The sequence below is a fragment of the Heterodontus francisci genome, chromosome 9, assembly GCF_036365525.1.
Source record: "Heterodontus francisci isolate sHetFra1 chromosome 9, sHetFra1.hap1, whole genome shotgun sequence".
NCBI classification, from domain to species: domain Eukaryota; kingdom Metazoa; phylum Chordata; class Chondrichthyes; order Heterodontiformes; family Heterodontidae; genus Heterodontus; species Heterodontus francisci.
The window spans coordinates 111,430,467-111,450,797 of record NC_090379.1 but is presented as its reverse complement, the minus strand read 5'-3'; the positions used below and the strand labels follow the sequence as shown (position 1 = coordinate 111,450,797).

Genomic DNA, 20,331 nt, shown 5'->3' with positions numbered 1-20,331 from the left:
AAAAAAGAATTTCTTCACACAAAGAATAGGAGAACTCTCTTCCTCAAAAAGCTGTTGCGGCTGTGGGTCAATTTAAAATTTCAAAACTGAGATGAATAGATTTTTGTTTGGCAAGACAGGTAGATGGAATTAAGATACAGATCAGCTATCATCTAATTGAATGGCTTGAAGGCCTACTCCTGTTCCTATGTTCTTATGTCAAAATTAAAAAGGGGTTTTAATAGGGAGAAACGGTTTCCAGTGGCAGGAAGGTTGGTAACTAGGGAGAAAGTTTTAAGATAATTGGCAAAAAATCCAAGGGGGGAATAAATTTGTTTTACACAGCGAGTTGTTACAATCTGTAATGGGTGGTAACAGCAAAATCAATATTAACTTTCAAAAGGAAATTGGATGTATACTTGAAAGGGAGAAATTTGCAATGCTTTTTGGAAAGAGCCAGAGAGTCCAACAAATTGGATAACTCTTTATGCTCAGATTTGTGCCCACAGTTGCCCCATATTGAACTCCTGATTGTAACCGTGCCATCAAGGTAGAAACAAAGCAGGGACTTCTGCACAAAGATACAAAGTTAGTAAGTACCTCAACTCTGGTCTCTCCTAATTTCAACCGTTGGTTTAGAAAGATCCATTGGCTGAGAACATGTCACTTGTCTTCTCTAGACCAGGCCATAGCATGAGTTTCTGAGAGATCTGAAGAAGGGGAAGCTGAAAGAATGGAAGATACCCAATAGAAAATGGATGGGAACAAGTTCCAGCAATGTAATTGTGTACATAAAGGTTGAAGACATCAACAACACAGTCAGGTGGCACCTTGGCACAGCCATGTGTGGCCCAAAAGCCATTGACCTTGTTCATGTTGCCTCATGGTGGGTGCTTTCAGGTTATGTCTAACCAGCAGCTTTAAGGCATAAAAGTGATATAATCATTATATTGAAGCACTTGACTGACATCTATAAATGTGCCTACGTTTCTCCTTAGGTATTGCACATTTAATCAGTGGACTGTTCTTGCCCTTGCACTAGTGATTTACACACATTCTGGTGAGCAAAGTATTCTTGCTTAAAAACATTCCAGACAATATGCATAAAAAAATTAAAACAAATTTGAGTTTTGATTAAAGAGAGATCACCAAACTGCCTAAACATTTTTTTTCTTAGATGTAGCACAATATTTAATTATCAGAGATATGAGAGCTCATTCTGCCAGATTCTGGACATAATTATTATATCCCTGAGTATCAGCTGATCAGCTGGTTACGCTTTCATTGATAACTTTGCACACTTTCCTGGCATTTCTGAAGAACACGTGGAGTAGCGAAGCTGGCAGAGGTGTACAATATTAACAATGGACTCCTTTATGGGTTGTATGATGGAATAGGTTAATACACTGTTTTTTTACCAGTTCACATCCATGTGTGTAGATCTCCTAAATTAGAGTGGGCAATGCATTGGGTTTGCACACCATTCCAGAGACTGGAGGCACGATCACATCAACAACTTAAATTTATATTGAGTTCAACAATTTCAAATTATAATCTCTGCCCCTGTTTTTTCAAATGTCAGCTGTGGTGATATTCTGCTACTCCCATTTATACCTCCTCTAGATCCATCTTTTGATTCTTTACTTGTCCCATTACCATCTCTGTTTGTCTTGCACCATTATCTCCTTTGTCATTCAATCTCTCCTGCCTTCCATGCTATCACAGACTTTTTTTGTCCTTCTGCCTGCCCCCACTTACCTTTCTCTGTCTCCCTACTTGTTTAAAACCTGTTCCATCTCCACTTCTAATGAAAGGTCATTGACCTGAAACATTAACTCTGTTTCTCTCTCCACAGATGCTGCCTGACCTGCTGAGTATTTCCAGCATTTTCTGTATAACGTTGCTGTCTTGGTGATAGTTAGAATATGGTGTTAGCACATTATTGTTTTATCTCTGGGACTTGGATCCAAATCCAGTCTAACCAGATTGGACAAGAGTCTCCTTCCTCAGCTGATTGTAAGTGTACAACATGATCTGAGTTGGATAATATTTACCTATTTCCTAGCAGGCAGAACCATAAAAAATTGCAGAGAGAAGTTGGTGCTGAATAGGCATCTCACTCAGTGAGAGCATAAGATAGTTGAATATGGAAATGAAAATGTCACAGGTTCAGAAGCTAGAGTTAGGACACCTTGTTGGGGAATCTTCACTCTGCACCTCACCAGTGGTTTAGCTGATCTAGGAGTGCTTGATCCTAACATTGGGTAACAAAAGTAGGTTAGTATCATATTCTCAGTGCTGTCATCAGACATTTTCAACAGAAAAATTAATCAAGAAAGACAGCCGCTTTCCCCTCCACCTTTAAATTTAGGTCAAAGCCACTGAAGAAAGAAGTAATGAGGGTTTTTCTTGCTGATGGAAATGAGATTGTGCCAGTGAATGTTGACTTTTCTCCCTGAAACATTCGCCAATTTAAGTCCAGAGAAAGGTCTCCTCATTCTGATGAGGATGAGGGTGTCTCCCTCTGATAGGGATGACAGAGTCCCCTTCCTCCCTTGGGGATAAGGAAGTCTCTCAAAAGAATGAAAGCAGAGCACGCAACTGGACAATCTGTGGTAAATTCACCAACTAAATGTGGATTGATTTATTGTTCTTGCATTCTGTAGGAGAAGCCTTGCTGGTACATCCAGTGACCGAAGCTGGGGTCACAGACGTGAACGTGTTACTTCCTGGAAAGGGGGAGGTGAGTTGGTGATAATCTGTGTGTGTCTAAAGGTAGCCATAGTTTTTAAGTCTGCTGTATAATTGTGCCAATGAATTAAATAGAATTTACAGCAAAGAAACAGGAAATCCGGCACAACTAAATATGCTGGTGTTTATGGTGCACACAAGCTTTATTCTACCCTGCTTCATTTAATCTCATCAGCATACCTTTCTATTCTTTTTGCCCTCTTGTACTTATCTAGCTTCCCCTTAAATGTATCTATGATATTCACCTTAACCACTCTATGAGGTAGTGAACTTCCCATTTTAACTACTCTGAGTAAAGTGGAAATGACTAAACTTCAATTTTATTTGTGACTGGAGAGTATTTTTTTGTAAGGTTCAATATTATCTTTTCTATTTTCATTCTTTTTGTCTCCCCCACTGCTGACATCTTGCTGCGCTTGTAAAAGAATAATTCACAGCCCTTTATGAGGGCAGGTGGATACCAAGGAAGATTTTTTTTTGAGAAGTTAGGAAAAAAGGCCTATAAATGTGATGGCTAAATGGGTGCCTAAGATTCTGATATGGTGGGCAGGAAGTCCGTGCTCAACAGCAGCTGGAAATGCGCTGCCTGTTATATTGGTATCAGTAAAAATATAGGATTCCAGGAAAAGCAAAGCTACATGCAGGCTAACTGACAGTTCTTAAAGGTCACCACGAAAATGGTAAATGTCTAAACAAAAATACAATTTCTGTAGATTCTGAAGGTGCAGGAGTGATCTTCGTGGTCCATTTTAAAACCCATGGGTCGCTGTTGGCCATCACTTGCCTCCTGCCCCGATTCTCTCCCACCACCCAGTCCGGGTTCACCCTCCCACTCTTGACTGCTACCTCCATTTCCAAGCATTGCTGTTTTTCTTTCATTTTATTAATTTCTTCAGTACTCTCCTTTCCAACTTTCAGAGCACCACACTCCAAAAACTTAGCCAGGATTCTGAGGTCAGCATTCTGTGCCATCTTATCTCACCTTCTCAAAACCTATGTCTTTAACCTCATCTCCTATCTCATTCACCTCATCTTCACTCACCTTCCGTACCTCTTCAGACTCATCTTTACTCACCTCCTAGAAACCTACTTCTTAAATCCCATCTTCACTCAGCTTCCCTACCTCTTAAACCTCATCTTCAATTACCTCCCCTATTAGGACCAATGTCATTGCAGGCTGATTTGCGACTGCTATTGGGGATGGTTTAAACTAACTTGGCAGAGTTGTGGGAACCAGAGAGGAAAACCAAGGTGCACAGAGAATTGAGAGAAATAGATGGTACTAGAGTAGGAAATAGTAAGGTATTAGTGAGGTTAGAGTAAGAGGGAATGTAATAAGATCTAAATTAAGTCCACCGTGCATATAAGTGAATGAGGAAAGTAAGGGAAGAAATTGCAAAGGCAGTGGTCATAATGTTCCAAGGCTCCTTAGATACAGGGGTGGTGCCAGAGGACTGGAAATTGCAAATGTTCAAAAACGTTTGTAAGGATAAGCCCAGCAGCTACAGACCAGTCAGTTTATCTTCGGTCATGGGAAAGTTTTTAGAAATGATAATTTGGGGCAAAATTAACAGTCACTTAGATAAATGTGGATTAATTAAGGAAAGCCAGCAAGAATTTGTTCAGGGCAAATCATGTTTACTAACTTGTTTGCATTTTTTGATGAAGTAACAGAGAGGGTTGACGAGGGTATTGCAGTTGATGTGGTGTACATGGACTTCCAAAAGGCATTTGATAAAGTGCCATATAACAGGCTTGTCAGCAAAGTTAGAGCCCATGGAATAAAAGGGATAATAGCAGCATGGATACAAAATTGGCTGACTGACAGGAAACAGAATAGTTGTGCATGGTTGTTTTTCGGACTGGAGGAAGGTTTATAGTGGGGTTCCTCAGGGGGTGGTATTAGGACCCCTGCTTTTCTCGACATATATTAATGACCCAAATTTGGGTGTACAGTGCAAAATTTCAAAATTTGTGGATGACACAATGCAGATAAGTGGCAGATGACATGTAATGCAGAGAAGTGTGAAGTGATTCATTTTGGTAGGAAAAACGAGAAGAGGCAATACAAAGAAAAGGGGTATCATTCTAAAGGGGTGGAGGAGCAGAGTAACTTGGGGAATGTATGTGCACAAATTTTGAAGATGGCAGGGCAGGTTGAGAAAGCTGTTAATAAAGCAGAAATGATTTGTAAATAAGGGAATAGTGTACAAAAACAAGGAAGTTATGATAAACATGTGTAGAACACTGATTTAGCCTCAACTGGAGTATTGTGTCCAGGTCTGGGCACCATACTTCTGGAAGGATGTTAAGGCATTAGAGAGGGTGCAGAAAAGATTCACGAAGGTGGTTCCAGGGATGAGGAACTTCAGTTACATGGATAGGTTGGAGAAGCTGAACTGTTTCCTTTGGAGAAGAGAAGATTAAGAGGAGATTTGATAGAGGTGTTCAAAATCATGAGTGGTCTGGACAGAGTAAATAGGGAGAAATTGTTCCCATTGGCGGAAGGATCCAGAAACAGAGAACATCGATTTAAGGCTATTGGCAAAAGAAGCAACGACAAGATAAGGAAAAACTATTTTCTGCAGCGAGTGGTTAAGGTCTGGAGTGCACTGTCTGAGAGTGTGGTGGAGGCAGGTTCAATTGTGGCTTTCAGAAGGATATGGGATAATTATCTGAAGGAAAAATTTGTAGGGCTATGGGGAAATGACAGGGGAGTGGGACTAAATGAGTTGCTTTTAGACAGCCAGCACGGACACGACAGAAGGCCTCCCTCTGTGCTGTAACCATTGTATGATTCTATAATTCTACCTCTTCAACCTCATATTCACTCAGATCCTCAAGATCTACATCTCCATTTACCTTCCATACCTCATTCACAACCCGAGTGCTTCCACCTCAGTTCACTCATCTCTTCAAAACCTACGTCTTCAACTTAATTTTCAGTCACCTCCTCAAAACCTATCTCTTCAAAATCATCTTCAGTCACTTTCCCTACCTTTTCAACCTCATCTTCAGCCACTTTCCTTTCCTTTTCAACCCTATCTTTGCCCACCTCTTCAAAGCCTAACTCTTGAACCTCACCTAGCACTTCAAAATCACCATCAAACTCCTTTGCTAGATCTCCAGCTCATCTTCAGTCATCGTTCCTAGCTCTTCTCCCAGGTCTTCTTTTATGATTTCCCTCCTCCTTCTACTGCACCTTGGCACATTTTGTTGTGTTAAATTTGCTCTTGTTAATTATGGCAAAATTATTTTAGTGACTGCTTCTGTTTCCTTTTGTTTTTCCTGAAGCTGTGGTACCATCTCAGAACATTACAGCGTTATGATGGTGAGCAGGCTCTGCGTGTATTTGTAACCCTTGATAGCGTAAGTATCCAATTAGTTTAAGCTTGTAATCTAGTGGAGCCTTTTTAAGATGAGAGAGAAGATAATCCTAACATAGAATTTAACTGCCATTATCAGAGCAAAAGCTATTAATATATGGAGGAGGGGTACTGGGTTGGACACTGTCTTTTCACCTCTGTGGCCTGAGTTCACATCTAGCACAAAATGATGGGAGGAGCATCTCCTCTGCTGGCTGGCTGGCTGGCTGCAAATGTCATTTTCAAAATGAGTTTGGGCAGCCATGCGGCATCAATCCAGCCTCTAATAAGTGTGGAACCACTGCATGAATAGCCTTAATTTACCACCATACCAACCATATCTGTCAGAGAGGCCGCAATGAGAATTGAAAAAGTAGGGGAGGGATTAAGGGCCTTTGTTAGGAAAGACCTGAGGTGGTTTACTCTGAACTTGACTGTGCCTGACCTGGTAGGAATGATGCTGATAATGGGTGCCTGTAATGAGGAAAATTGTCCATTCCTCAGGACAAACGTTATACACTGCTGTCCATGCTAATATTTACAATTTGGCAGCATTTCAAATACAATGCTCACTGAGAGATGACACAGCACATCATAGAATCTTACAGCACATTGGAGGCCATTCCATCGGTCATACCTGTGCCACCTCTTTGAAAGAGCTGTCCAATTAAACCCACATCTGTGTAATTTTATTCCTCTTCAAGTATATATCCGGTTGCCTTGGGAAAGTTCCTATGGAATCTGAATTCACCACAGCCGTTCCTATGGAATTTGTGTTCACCACTCTTTCAGGTAATGTGCACCAGATCTTAACAACCCTCTGTGTGACAAAATTTCTCCTCATTTCTCCTCTAATTATTTTACCGATTGTTTTCAGTCTGTGGCCTCTGGTTATCAACCCACCTGCCAGAAGAAACAGTTTTTTTTCCTGCTAGCTCTATCAAAATCCATCATAACTTTGAATACCTTTATTACATCTCCTCTTAACCTTCTCGCTCTAACGATAACAATCCCAGCTTATCCAATTTCTTCAGAAGTCCCAAATCCCTGGTATCATCCCAATAAACCTCCTCAAAACCCTTTAACCCTTTCCAAGGCCTTGACATCCTTCTTAAAGTGTAGTGCCCAGAATTGTACACAATACTCCAGCAGAAGCCTAACCAGTAATTTGGAAAGTTTCACAATAACATTCTTGTTTTTGTATTCAATGCCATTATATATAAAGCCAGAATTTTTGTAACTGCCTTCACAACTTGTCCTGCCACCTTCCAACATTTATGCATATTGTTACGACCAAGTGAGAAGGGGGTCTAGGGGTTCCCTCTCAGTCTTTTCCTGGTTTGGCCATATTAGGGTTTAATTTTTAAAACACTGTTTTTAGCTTCCCCTCATTGAATCCTTATTCACTGCTCTCTAATTGTAATGGCAAAGAAATTAACCAGACAGATTTTCTTAGATTTAAACAGGAAAGGTGTAAGTTTATTAACCTTAAAACTCTAATTCAGTTAAAACTACTAACACATGCGATGCAACCATGCTAGCATGCACACGCGATAAACACACACGCAGATAGAGACAGAAAAGAAGAAAGAATCAAGGGGAAAGGTTTTAAGCAATAGCTGGAGTTCATTTACTGTCTTTTGAGTTCAATGTAAAGTCTTTGATTGCAGTTAAATCTTGCCTTCTAGTTGGGGCCCAGTGCAGGCTTTCAAACTTGTTTTGATGGTTTTTAGTTTCTTCAATGGGTCCCTGTCTTTGCGTGAGAGAGAGAAACAGGGAGAGATGCTCTCTCTTTATGTTGCAGTCTGACCTCAAACTGCTCTGTGAACACAATTCAAACCAAACCTGGGCTAGAAGGTCAGTCATGTGACTAGCTTTTTTTTTCAGGACAACCTGCCCGGCGAGGTTTTGTAGATTCTTTCAATCTTAGTAGACATCCTCAGTAGGGGGCTGGACTGCTGACGTTTACACATTCAGTGTCTTGTGTTCAAAATCCATTTGGTTAATTGAATCAGGGAGCAATTCCATTGTCTTCTCCAGGCAACTGTCTCTTAGAATGCAGATATTTGCAGCCACTGTCCTGTTAGAATGCAGGTGCAGCCATGTTTTCAGTCCAGTAAGAGTTTAAAATTAATGTTCCATATGACAAAATTAATATGCCTCATTCTTGGCAGGTGTGGCTTTCCTCACAATATGTACTTCCAGGTCCCTCTGTTTTTGCAACTTCCTCAAAATAATGCCATTTAGATAATACTGCCTCTTTATGTTGTTCCTCCCAGAGAGCATTACTTCACACTTGTCTGAATGAAACTGACTCTACTATGTGTCTGTGCATTTCACCAGTCTATGTTCTCCTCATGTCTGTTGCTATCATGCTTACTATTTACTACGTTGGTAAATTTTATATCATCAGCAAAGTTCAAAATTGTACTCCTTATACACAAGTCATTTATATATAACATACAAAGTAGTAATCCTAATACCAATCCCTGAGTGTCGCCATTGCATACTTCTCTCCAGTCAGAAAAAACATCGGTTCACCACTACTCTCTGCCTCCTATCCCTCAGCCAATTAAATACTCAAGTTATCGCTGTTCCTTCGAGACCATGTGCTTCTATTTTTCAAATAAGTGGTATTTTATCAAATGCCTCTTGAAAGTCCATGGGGTGATTTTGGATTTGGTAGCAACCATTGTTTGGGCGCTACAGGTGCCTTTTTTGGGTTCAAAATGTCTGATGCATGTGCGCACATTTCTGTCGTGAATTTTGCTGGACGCCTGCAGATTTTCAGTTTTCCATTTTGGATACTGGTGAGAGCGATGATTCCTTGGGGTGTGCAGGCAGAGCAAAGTCCGTGGCACCATGGGTGGCTCAGCTGCACAGGAGGGGCGGAAGAAGAGTGGAAGAGCAATAGTAATAGGGGATTCGATAGTCAGGGGATCAGACAGGCATTTCTGCGGCGGTAAACGTGACTCCAGGATGGTGTGTTGTCTCCCTGGTGCCAGGGTCAAGGATGTCATGGAGTGGTTGCAGGACATTCTTCTGGGGGAGGGTGAACAGCCAGAGGTTGTGGTCCACGTTGGACCCGTACAAGATGGACGGGCTACACCTTAACAGGACCGGAACTAACTACTTCGCATGGAGATTTGCAAGTGCTGTTGGGGAGGGTTTAAACTAGCTTGTCAGGGGGATGGGAACCTGAAGAGTAGCTCAAATTGGAAGGAAGTAAAGCTGGTAGCAGGAGGTAGAAAAGTAGCATGTGGCATTAGAAGGCAGGCGAAACCAAGGCGAGCATCAACTAGGCTTAGAATGCAGAATAATGTCAAGCAAGGTTAAGGGCACTCTACCTGAATGCATGGCTATAGGATATTCGATATTTAGGAAGGACAAGAAAAGGAAACAGAGGTGGCGTTGCGCTGATAATAAGGGATAGGATCAGGACATTAGTAAGGGAGGATCTCCGATAGGAAGAACAAAATGTGGAATCTGTTTGGGTGGAGCTAAGACACAGCAAGTGGCAGCAAACATTGGTAAGAGTTATTTATAGGACACCAAAGAGTAGTGGTAGTGTGGGGAATGGTATTAATCAGGAGATTAGAGAAGCATGTAGCATGGGTAATACAGTAATCATAGGTGACTTCAATCTGCATATAGACGGGGTCAACATAATGAGCACTAATGCTGTGGAGGACGAATTTCTGGAGTGTGTTAGGGATGGTTTTTTAGAGCAGTATGTTGAGGAACCTACTGGAGAACAGGCTATTTTAGGTCCAGTATTATGTAATAAGAAAGGGCTAATTAATAATCTTGTTGTAAAAGAACCTTTAGGGATGAGTGACCATAATATGATAGAATTTTACATTATATTTGAAAGTGAGGTAGTTCAATCTGAAGCCAGGGTGTTAAATTTGAACAAAGGAATTTATGAAGGTATGAGGGGCAAATTGGCTGAGGTGGATTGGGAAAATACTTTCAAAGGTATGACAGTACATAGGCAATGGATAGTCTTTAAAGAAATATTACATAGTTTACAGCAACTGTACATTCCTTCAAGGCAGAAAATCCCAAAAGTAAAGGCTGTCAACCATGAGTAACAAAGGAAATGAAGAATTGTATAAGATTAAAAGAAAAGGCCGATAAAATTGCTAGAAGTAGTAGTAAACCGGAGGATTAGGAGGATTTTAGAATACAGCGAAGGAGCACGAAGAAACTGATAAAGGGAGAATAGAATATGAATGTAAGCTGGCAAAAAATATAAGAACAGACTGTAAAAGCTTCTATAGGTACGTAAAAAGGAAACGTTTGGCTAAGGCAAATGTGGGTCCATTACAGGCAGAGTTAAAGCCTGGCTACCTGACCCGAACCCGACCAAACCTGGCTACGTGTTGGGTTCAGGTCGGGTCAAATCTATATTCTGTGTCCAGCATTCGGGCTTGGGTCAGGTTGGGTTCGGGTTGGCAGTGGTCGAGTTTAGTTTTGTTTTGTTTACTTTTTAATCTGCATTTGGACGCGTTTTTTTTTCTGTACGAATAACATGTCTGATATTTTCGGCTCGGTTCGGGCATGAAAAAAAATTGAAAGACTCGGGGCCCGGGTCGGGTTCAGGTTGGCTGTGGTCGGTTCGGGCCCGGGTTGGGTTTTAATTTTATACCCGAGCCAGGCCTTAGGCAGAGTCAGGATAATTTATAATGAGGAATAGAGAAATGGCAGAGAAGCTAAATGATTACTTTGTGTCTGTCTTCACTGAGGAAAATACAAGAAATCTCCCAGAATTAGAGATCCAAGGGATTAGGAAGAATGAGGAATTGAAGGAAATTAGTATTAGTAAGAAGGTTGTATTGGAGAAATTAATGGGGCTGCGGGTTGATAAGTCCCCAGGACCTGATATTCTACATCCCAGAGGGTTGAAAGAGGTAGCAATGGAGATAGTGAATGCATTGGTGATCATCTTCCAAAATTCTATATCTTCTGGAGTGGTTCCTGCAGATTGGAAGGTCGCAAATGTCACCCCACTATTTAAGAAGGGAGGGCGTGAGAAAACAGGGCATTACAGACTTGTTAGCCTTACATCAGTCATTGGGAAAATGCTGGAATCTATTCTAAAGGATGTGATAAATGGACACTTGGATAATAATGATCTGATTGGACATAGTCAAAATGGATTTATGAATGGGAAATCATGTTTGATGAACCTGTTGGAGTTTTTTGAGGATGTTACTAACAGAATTGATAAAGGGGAGTTGGTGGACGTGGTATACTTGGATTTTCAGAAGGATTTTGATAAAGTCCCCCGCAGGAGGTTGTTTAGCAAAATTAAAGCACATGGAGTAGGAAGTAATATACTGGCATGGATTAAGGATTGGTTTACAGGCAGAATGCAGAGTAGGAATAAACGGGTCATGCTCACGTTGGCAGGCTGTGACTAGTGGGGTACCGCAGGGATCAGTGATTGGACTCCAGTTGTTCACAATATATATCAATGATTTGGATGTGGGGACCAAATGTAATATTTCCAAGTTCGTGGATGACACAAAACTAGGTGGGAATGTGTGTTGTGAGGAAGATGCAAAGCGGCTTCAAGGGGATTTGGACAAACTTAGTGAGTGGGCAAGAACATGGCAGATGGAATATAATATGGAAAAATGTGAAGTTATCCACTTTGGTAGGAGGAATAGATGTGCAGGGTATTTCTTAAATAGTAAGAGATTAGAAAGTGTAATTGTACAATGGAACCTGGGTGTCCTTTTCAATAAGTCACTGAAAGCTAACATGTAGGCGCAGCATGTAATTAAAAAGGCTAATGGTATGTCAGCCTTTATCGCAAGAGGATTAGAGTACAGGAGTAGTGAAGTCTTGCTTCAATTGTATAGAACCTTGGTTAGACCGCACCTGGAGTACTGTGTGCAGTTTGGTCCCCTTACCTTAGGCAGGATATTATTGTCATAGAGGGAGTGCACCGAAGGTTCACCAGACTTGTTCCCGGGATGGCAGGATTGTCCTATGAAGAGAGCTTGGGGAAACTGGGCCTGTATTCTCTAGAGTTTTGAAGAATGAGAGGTGATCTCATTGAAACCTACAAAATACTTAAAGGGATAGACAGGGTAGCTGCAGCTAAGATGTTTCCCCTGGTTGGGGAGTCTAGAACCAGGGGACACAATTTCAAAATAAGGGGGAAGCCACTTAGGACCGAGATGAGGAGAAATTTATTTACGCATTGGATTGTGAACCTTTGGAATTCTCTATCCCAGAGGGCTGTGGAAGCTCAGTCATTGAGTATGTTTGAAACAGAGATGGACAGATTTCCAAATACAAATGACATAAGGGGATATGAAGATAGTGTGGGAAAAAGGCATTGAAGTGGATGATCAGTCATCACCATATTGAATGGCGGGGCAGGCTTGATGGGCTGAATGGCTTACTCCCGCTCCGATGTTCCTGTAAGATTGCCTGAAGTATACAGAGGTGGCTGATCATGACTCCTGTCAGCGTGCAACATTGATTTGATGCCGTGCTGCCATTTTGGAGCTCAACACTCCGGCCAACGCTTTCTCTTAATTTCGCACAACTGAACACATATTAAGCAGCAGAAAGGACTCCCCCCACCTCCCCCCCCCGCAACAGCACTATTTAAAAGTGATGATAAACTGCTTATAGCTTAGTTGCTGATTGATTTCTTTTGGCTGTTGCTATGATTCTACAAGTGTTTGTTGCTTTCTATAGTTGTTTCAAGCTGCAAAAGTCTACAGCAAGTGGTGTGACAGGTGCTGAAGGACTTTTTCCTGACATTGAAGGCTTCTGCACAAACGAGTTGCTCCCAGATATGGTTGCAACAGTAGGCATTCCCCTTGGAATACAGCATCATCAGGAGAATGAGCAGAGTCTAAACAGAGCAGGACAATCTGCTAAAAGATGGAGAAAGAGGGAAAGAAGGGCTTTCAGCAGGAGGCCATTTCCGCCGAGGGTGTTCAGGGAACAATTCCCCTATGTGAACCTCAACAAGGAACAATGTCTGTGCTTCAATATGGGCATCCTTAATGAAATCTGACACCTACTGCAGCCACAACTGCAACGTCAAAACAGAGCAAGAACCGTATTGCCAGTGGCTGTGAAGGTGACCACGTTGATGAATTTTTATGCAGCTGGATCCTCCCTGTCTTGAACAACAACTACTACTTATCTTAATATAGCACCTTAAATGGAAGAAAATGTTCCAAGGCACTTCACAGGAGCATTATAAAACTAAATGTGACACCAAGCCACATAAGGAGATATTAGGTCAGATGACCAAAAGCTTGGTCAAAGAGGTAGGTTTTAAGGAGTGACTTAGAGGAGAAAAGAAGGATGGGGAGGCAAAGAGATGTAGGGAGGGTATTCCAGAGCTTCGGGCCTAGGCAACTGAAGGATTGGCTACCAGTGGCGGAGCAACTAAAATCGAGGAAGCTGTGAGGCTGCGGTGCTAACCACTGCGCCACTGGCCTTCTTGAACCGCTGCAGTCCTTGAGGTGTGGGTACATCAACAGTGCTGTTAGGAAGGGAGTTCCGGGATTTTGACCCACATCAGTGAAGGAACGGTGATGTCAAGATGGTGTGTGGCTTGGAGGGGAACTTGCAGGTGGTGCTGTTCCCATGCATCTGCTGCCCTTGTCCTTCTAGGTGGTAGAGGTTGTGGGTTTGGAAGATGCTGTTGAAGGAGCCTTGGCAAGTTGCTGCAGTGCATCTTGTAGATGGTACACACTGCTGCCACTGTGAAGAGAGTGACTCTTTAAGGTGGTGGATGAGTGCTGCTTTGACCTGGATGGTGTCGAGCTTCATGAGTGTTGTTGGAGCTGCACCCATCCAGGCAAGTGGAGATTATTCCATCACACTCCTGACTTGTGCCTTGTAGATGGTGGACATGCACTGGGGAGACAGGAGGTGAATTATTCGCTGCAGAATTCCCAGCCTCTGACCTGCTCTTGTATCCACAGCATTTATGTGACTGGTCCAGTTCAGTTTCTGGTCAATGGTAACCCCTAGAATGTTGATAGTGGGGGATTCAGCGATGGTAACGTCATTGAACTTAAAGAGGAGACTGTTAGATTCTCTCTTGTTTGAGATGGTCATTACCTGGCACTAGTGTGGCACAGTTGTTACTTGCCACTTATCACCCAAACCTGGATGTTGTCCAGGTCTTCCTGCATCTGAACATGGCTGCTCGAGTATCTGAGGAGTCGCGACTGGTGCTGAACATTGTGCAGTCATCAGCGAACATACCCACTTCTGACCTTATGATCGAGGGAAGGTCATTGATGAAGCAACTGAAGATGGTTGGGCCTAGGTCACTACCCTGACAAACTCCTGCAGTGATGTCCTGGGACTGAGATGATTGACATCGAACAACCACAACCATCTTCCTTTGTGCTAGGTATGACTCCAATTAGCAGAGAGTTTTCCCGCTGAGTCCCATTGACTCCAGTTTTGCTATTTCTCAAATGCTGCTTGATCTCAAGGGCAGTCGCTCTCACCTCACCTCTTGAGTTCAGCTCTTTTGTCCACGTTTGGACCAAGGCTGTAATGAGGTCAGGAGCTGAGTGGCCCTGGCAGAACTCAAACTGAGCATCAGTGAGCAGGTTATTGCTAAGCAAGTGCCACTTGATAGTACTGTCGACGACCCCTTCCATCACTTTGCTGATGATCGGGAGTAGACTGATAGGGCGGTAATTGGCTGGGTTGGAGTTGTCCTGCTTTTTGTGCAAGGGCATATCTGGGTAATTTTCCACATTGCTGGGTAGATGCCAGTGTTGTAGCTGTACTGGAATAGCTTGGCTAGGTGCGCAGCTAGTTCTGGAGCACGCGTCTTCAGTACTATTGCCAGAATGTTGTCATGGCCCATAGCCTTTGCAGTATCCAGTGCCTTCAGCCATTTCTTGATATCACGTGGAGTGAAACAGATTGGCTGGAGACTGGCATCTGTGACGCTGGGGACTTCAGGAGGAGGCCGAGGCTGCACTAGCTTCATCAACCTCTTTGTTAATTTATTAAAGAACTCCATTCAGGCTAGTCAGACATGATTTGCCTTTAGAAAATCTGTATCTGTTCCTTATTAACCCAGGTTACTTCAAGGGAGAATTAATTCTGTTCTTCACAATGGTCTCTGGTTGTTTTCCCACTGTTAACATTAGACTGATTAGCCAGTCTTTGTTTCTAATCCACCTATGCCAGATCCTTTCTCAAGTTTCTAAAATTTTCCTTTCACTTTTTTTTTCTCATCCCTTTCTGTAGCTACTTTAACCTGAATTATATTATGATCATCATTACCCAGACATTCTCCCACTGCCACACACTCCAATTGCCCTACTTCATTCCCAGCACTGCTTCATTGCTCATTGGGGTAGAAACATACTGATTAAGAAAATTCTCCTGTACACATTTTAGGAAATCTTCACCCTCCTTGCCCTTTACTGTTTTCTTCCCCCCAGTCTATATTAGGATAATTGAAGACCCTCTTACTGCCCTATTAATTTTTACATTTCTCTGAAATGTGCCCACAGAGTTGCTCCTCTATATCCTTCTTAGTAGTTGAGGGTCTATAATAAACATCCAGCACTGCACCAGCTCCTTTTCTGTTCTTCAACTCTAACCAAATAAATTCAGTCTTTGAAACCTCGAATATATCATCCCCCTGTAGAACTGTAATAATATCCTTGATCAATACTGCCAACCCACTTCCTGTCTTTTTTCCTTCCCTATCCCTCTTGAATACATTGTGGCCAGGAATGTTCAATTTCCATTCCTTCCCATGTTTAAGCCCATCTCCAATATAGCCACGATACCATAACCCTGTGTGGCAACTTGTACCTGTAGCTTGTCAACCTTATTTGTAACATTCCTCGCACTAACACACAGGCATTCCAACGCCATGCTAGTCTACTTCTTTCCTCAATCTACAATATGCTGTTTCTACTCTATTATTTATTCTGTTGCTGTTTGTTCCTCCTAGTCTTCTGTGCACCTTGTCTCTCCTTTCTGCTGCTGAGTTCTGGTGCCCTTCACCCTGTCAAATGAGTTTAAATTCTCCTCCATTGCACTCGTTAACCTCCCAGCACGGACTTTGGTCCGAGCCTTTTTCCAGTGAAACCTATCTGGCTTGTACAGGTCCCTCGTGCCCCTGAAATGATGCCATTGCCCCAGGAATTTGAAGCCTCCCTCCTGCACCACTTCTTCAACCACACATTCACCTGCATTATCTTCCTGTTTCTGTACTCACAAGCACATGTATCACATAAGGTGCACACAGAGTGCTGACACCATGACATGTATCACATATAATATTTTAAAATATTTTCCTGTGAGATCAGGGCAATATAAGACGGTATAAAAATATAAGCAAATATATCAAAGATAGTTTCATTACTCGCGTAAGTCGGAATCAGAAATTATTTGGAAAGTTCGTGGAAGGGGTGGGTGTGAAGGAGCAGCTTTGCTTGATCATTTTGCCATTCATACAGTGAAGATTCATGGAGGAGGAAGAGGACAGGAAGATTTCCTTGGGCTTCAGTAGAGAAGAAAGCTGTGTGCCTGCATCCATCATCCAACATAGTTCAGTATAGATTCTCCTTTCATAGTTTCACCAGGGCAGCAGCAAATCTGTGAAATATCCTACAACAATCCAGCCAAACAATGACTACTTTCTCTGTCACAGTGAACCTGTAACAACAGGGTTTGGTTGTTCTGCATTATTTCTGATATAGCTTGTGTCGTTGCAGGTGCCCATTTATCAACGTGGTGGCACCATCATATCCAGGAAGACGCAGGTGTTGAGGTCCACAAAGGCTATGGAGAGAGTTTCCTACACCCTATATATTGCATTGAATTCTGAGGTAATGGGTGTTTCTGCTTGGTTAAATTGTACTTTTGGGATGTTGCTGTGAACATGACAAGCTAAGTGACAAAATGTATTTGGGTAGTCACAGCCCTACTGGAGAGTGTGTGCACTCAGAGGATGGAAGGATGGCTGTTGTGTGAAATGGAAATGTCACACTGGTGTTGAAAGGGGTATTCATCTGAGGCAGAGGCAATCCATTTTGATCAGATGTGGGACTGCTTGATTATGACAATGGCTACAAAGTGTAAAAAATAAAGTGGAATTCCCTAACACTTTCCTTGACAACAGAAAATTCACTTACAAGTGAAAAATTGCTCTTGACGTTTGTGATCTCTGCACCGGGAATTTCTGCAGGGAGTTCTCCTCCTAACTGGTTGCTGTAACATTGGCAGAAACCCCTGGACATACCGAGTAAATAGGGCTGTCACCAAAGTTATAACGTTTGATTCACAGAATAGCCAAGGGAATTCCACCCGATGATCTGCTGCAATCCCATTGGTTAATCTAGTTGTCATGCATCAATTTATGTGTTGCCTGATAAATTCATGTGCAATGGACCTATTCCTGGATAGCTGAGGAATGGTAACTGTAGGAGTAATTCCGCTCTGGTGTGCTCTCTTTTGGAACATCCGAGATTGGACACTCGCTGTGTGAGTCACTTTGAGAGTAGCAGACTGCATCCTTGTGCTCTGAGCAACAAGGTCGTTCTTCACCATACTCAGCAAAGTGAGCAGCTGGTGGAGGAAAATTTCGGTTTGCGTGCTGAACGGCACTGCTCCCAACACGGCACTTGGGAGGTCCAAAGCATTTTAAGATTCAGGCCAAGTTAACATTTCATCAGTGAGCTGGGGTGGGGGGGGGGGGAGTGAGGGATGTGCTCCAAATGGGAACTCTGATGCAGCTTGCCAGCTTCCTGAGCTCACCTCATCGAGGCAACTGAACTGAGTTTGTGAGTTTACAAATGGAAAACCCTGGAGAGATAATCTGTGTGGCTGCCTCAGACAGTGTATTAGTCATTGATTATCAGTTCTTCACCTTTCAGACTGATCTGTTCCATATTCCTGTTGTAGAACTCAGCCACAGGGAAGTTGTTTATTGATGACGGGCACTCTTTCAACTATCAGAGCAAGAACCAATTCTTACTGAGGAGATTCAGCTTCAAGGATAACACATTTTCAGCAGTGTGAGTATCATCAGCAGCTCATATTTCACTGTCACTTATTCAAACAATTCTGGGCCAAGGTCTCAACTGATTGGAAGTGGCTTTTACATGTTGGGTGTTGCTGGCTCATGATAGTCTTTGGTTGTCATAGGAGGCCTATCTAGAGGGGTAATATCACTAGGCTAATTTTTATAAAAGAAGCAAACACCATGAAAACTCTTTACAACAGGAGAGTTTACCATGATGGCCCTTTTCTGAATCCAGCCAAGGTGACTATTGAAAAGAGGCACAGCATGAGGACCCTTTGTAAAGTGGAGTTTTTTTTAAAATCGTTCCTGGGATGTGGGCGTCGTTGGAAGACCAGCATCTATTGCCCATCCCTAACTGCCCTTGAGAAGGTGGTGGTGGGCTGCCTTCTTGAACTGCTGCAGTCCATGTAGGGTAGGTACACCTACAGTGCTGTTGGGAAGGGAGTTCCAGGATTTTGACCCAGCGACAGTGAAGGAATGGCAATATAGTCCCAAGTCAGGATGGTGTGTGGCTTGGAGGGGAACTTGCAGGTGGTGGTTCCCATGCGACTGCTGCCCTTGTCCTTCCAGGTCTTACAGCTCTAGTCTTACAGTAATGGCCTTTTCCAAGAAGAGAGACTTACTGAGAAAGAGACAAGCCACAAAAGGAGACCTACAGCAACAGTTTTCAGTATTACAGTTATGAAAAATATCCCACAGGGGAGGAAAGGTGCAGGCACTGAGATTTTGTGGGAGGGTTAAGAGAGCGAAAAGCTTGATAGAAGAGATTGGTTTTGAGAATTTATTTTAAAAGCTGAAGCTGAAACTAGAAAGCTGGAGAGCTTTAGGAAGAAGGGAAGTTAAGAGGAGGGTCAAAGTGGCTGAAGTTTCTGTCCTTAAAGGAAAGGAAGGGATACACAGGAGACTAAACATGACCAGCCCTTAGCATGGGACAGGGTGACTTTTGGATGCTTTGGGCTTTTATGGAGGGTGAAGGACAGAGGCTAGCAAGGAAAACTCTAAGCAGAAGTTGATGAAGGCATGAAGAAGGTGGCAGTGTAAGGTTGTTGTGGAGGTGGCCAATGTTGTAGAGGTGAAAGTAAGCCGTCTGGGTGATGATAGGATGCAGGTTTGGAATTCAGCTCTGGGTCAAATGGGTGGAGTCAGCAGTAAAGCTGCAGAATTTTTGATCTGCCCCAAAAACACTGGTGGGGATTTTAACTTCCGAGCAGAAAACTGGCCTAGCGTGGAGCTGGATTATCTGGGAGCAGCGGCAGGAGGCCCAGCTTATGTGAACAACCAAGCCTCATTAACATGCCACTGGCCAGGTTCCTGACCAAAATTGCCTGGCAGTTAATGGGAACCGGTGGAAAACCAGCCGGAACAGAGTTCTCCCTAGGATTGCCTACCCTCCTGGATTGGAACATGTATTGTCAAAAGTACTTAATTTGCTGTAAAGTGCTTTTGGACGTCCTGTCATCGTGGAAGGCACTGTAGAAATGCAAGTCTCCTTTTCTTTTCCTTTCCTTTGATGCCCTTGTCCCTACAAAAACCATTACTGTTTCTCATCCTGGTCATCACCCTAGTATGGCCTTCAAGAGGACAAAGGTGGAATGGGCAGACACATGGCAGAGTCCAGAACCAGGGGTCACAGTCTCAGGATACGGGGTATGCCATTTAGAACGGAGATGGGGAGAAATTTCTTCACTCAGAGGGTGGTGAATCTGTGAAATTCTCTACCACAGAAGGCCAAGTCATTAAATATATTCAAGAAGGAGATAGATATATTTCTTAATGCCAAAGGGATCAAGGGATATTGGGACAAAGCGGGAACAGGGTGCTGAATTAGATGATCAGCCATGATCTTTTTTGAATGGCAGAGCAGGCCCAAAGGGCCGAATGGCCTACTCCTGCTCCTATTTTCTATGTTTTCTATAAAATTTAATGCAGAGAATTGTGAAGTGATACATTTTGGGAGCAAGAATGAGGAGAGGCAATATAAAATAAAGGATCCAATTCTTAAGGCGGTGCAAGAGCCTGGGGGTATACGTGCACAAATCGTTGAAGGTGGCAGAGCAGGCTGAGAAAGTGCTTAGTAGGGCATCATGAGCCTGGACTGTATAAATAGAGGCATAGAGTATAAAAGCAAGGAGGTTATGCTGAACCTTTAGAAAACAATGGGTTGGCCTCAACTGGAGTATT

The 20,331-nt window shown here is 42.8% G+C and overlaps 1 protein-coding gene across 3 annotated transcripts in view; it reads left to right on the top strand.

Moving 5' to 3' along the window:
- LOC137373976 (neutral alpha-glucosidase C-like) overlaps positions 1 to 20,331 on the top strand; it is a 159,698-nt gene that overhangs the window by 117,881 nt on the left and 21,486 nt on the right. Inside the window, exons 20-24 of one of the 3 annotated variants that reach the window (XM_068039681.1) lie at positions 2,646 to 2,722; positions 6,025 to 6,099; positions 6,800 to 6,887; positions 16,841 to 16,954; positions 18,030 to 18,116. In XM_068039681.1, the coding sequence (XP_067895782.1) occupies positions 2,646 to 2,722; positions 6,025 to 6,099; positions 6,800 to 6,887; positions 16,841 to 16,953 (353 nt within the window). In that variant the 3' untranslated portion in view covers position 16,954; positions 18,030 to 18,116. Of the gene's footprint in view, positions 1 to 2,645; positions 2,723 to 6,024; positions 6,100 to 6,799; positions 6,888 to 16,825; positions 16,955 to 18,029; positions 18,143 to 20,331 lie in introns of those variants that run through there. The other 2 variants (XM_068039679.1, XM_068039680.1) reach the window with 2 other exon arrangements.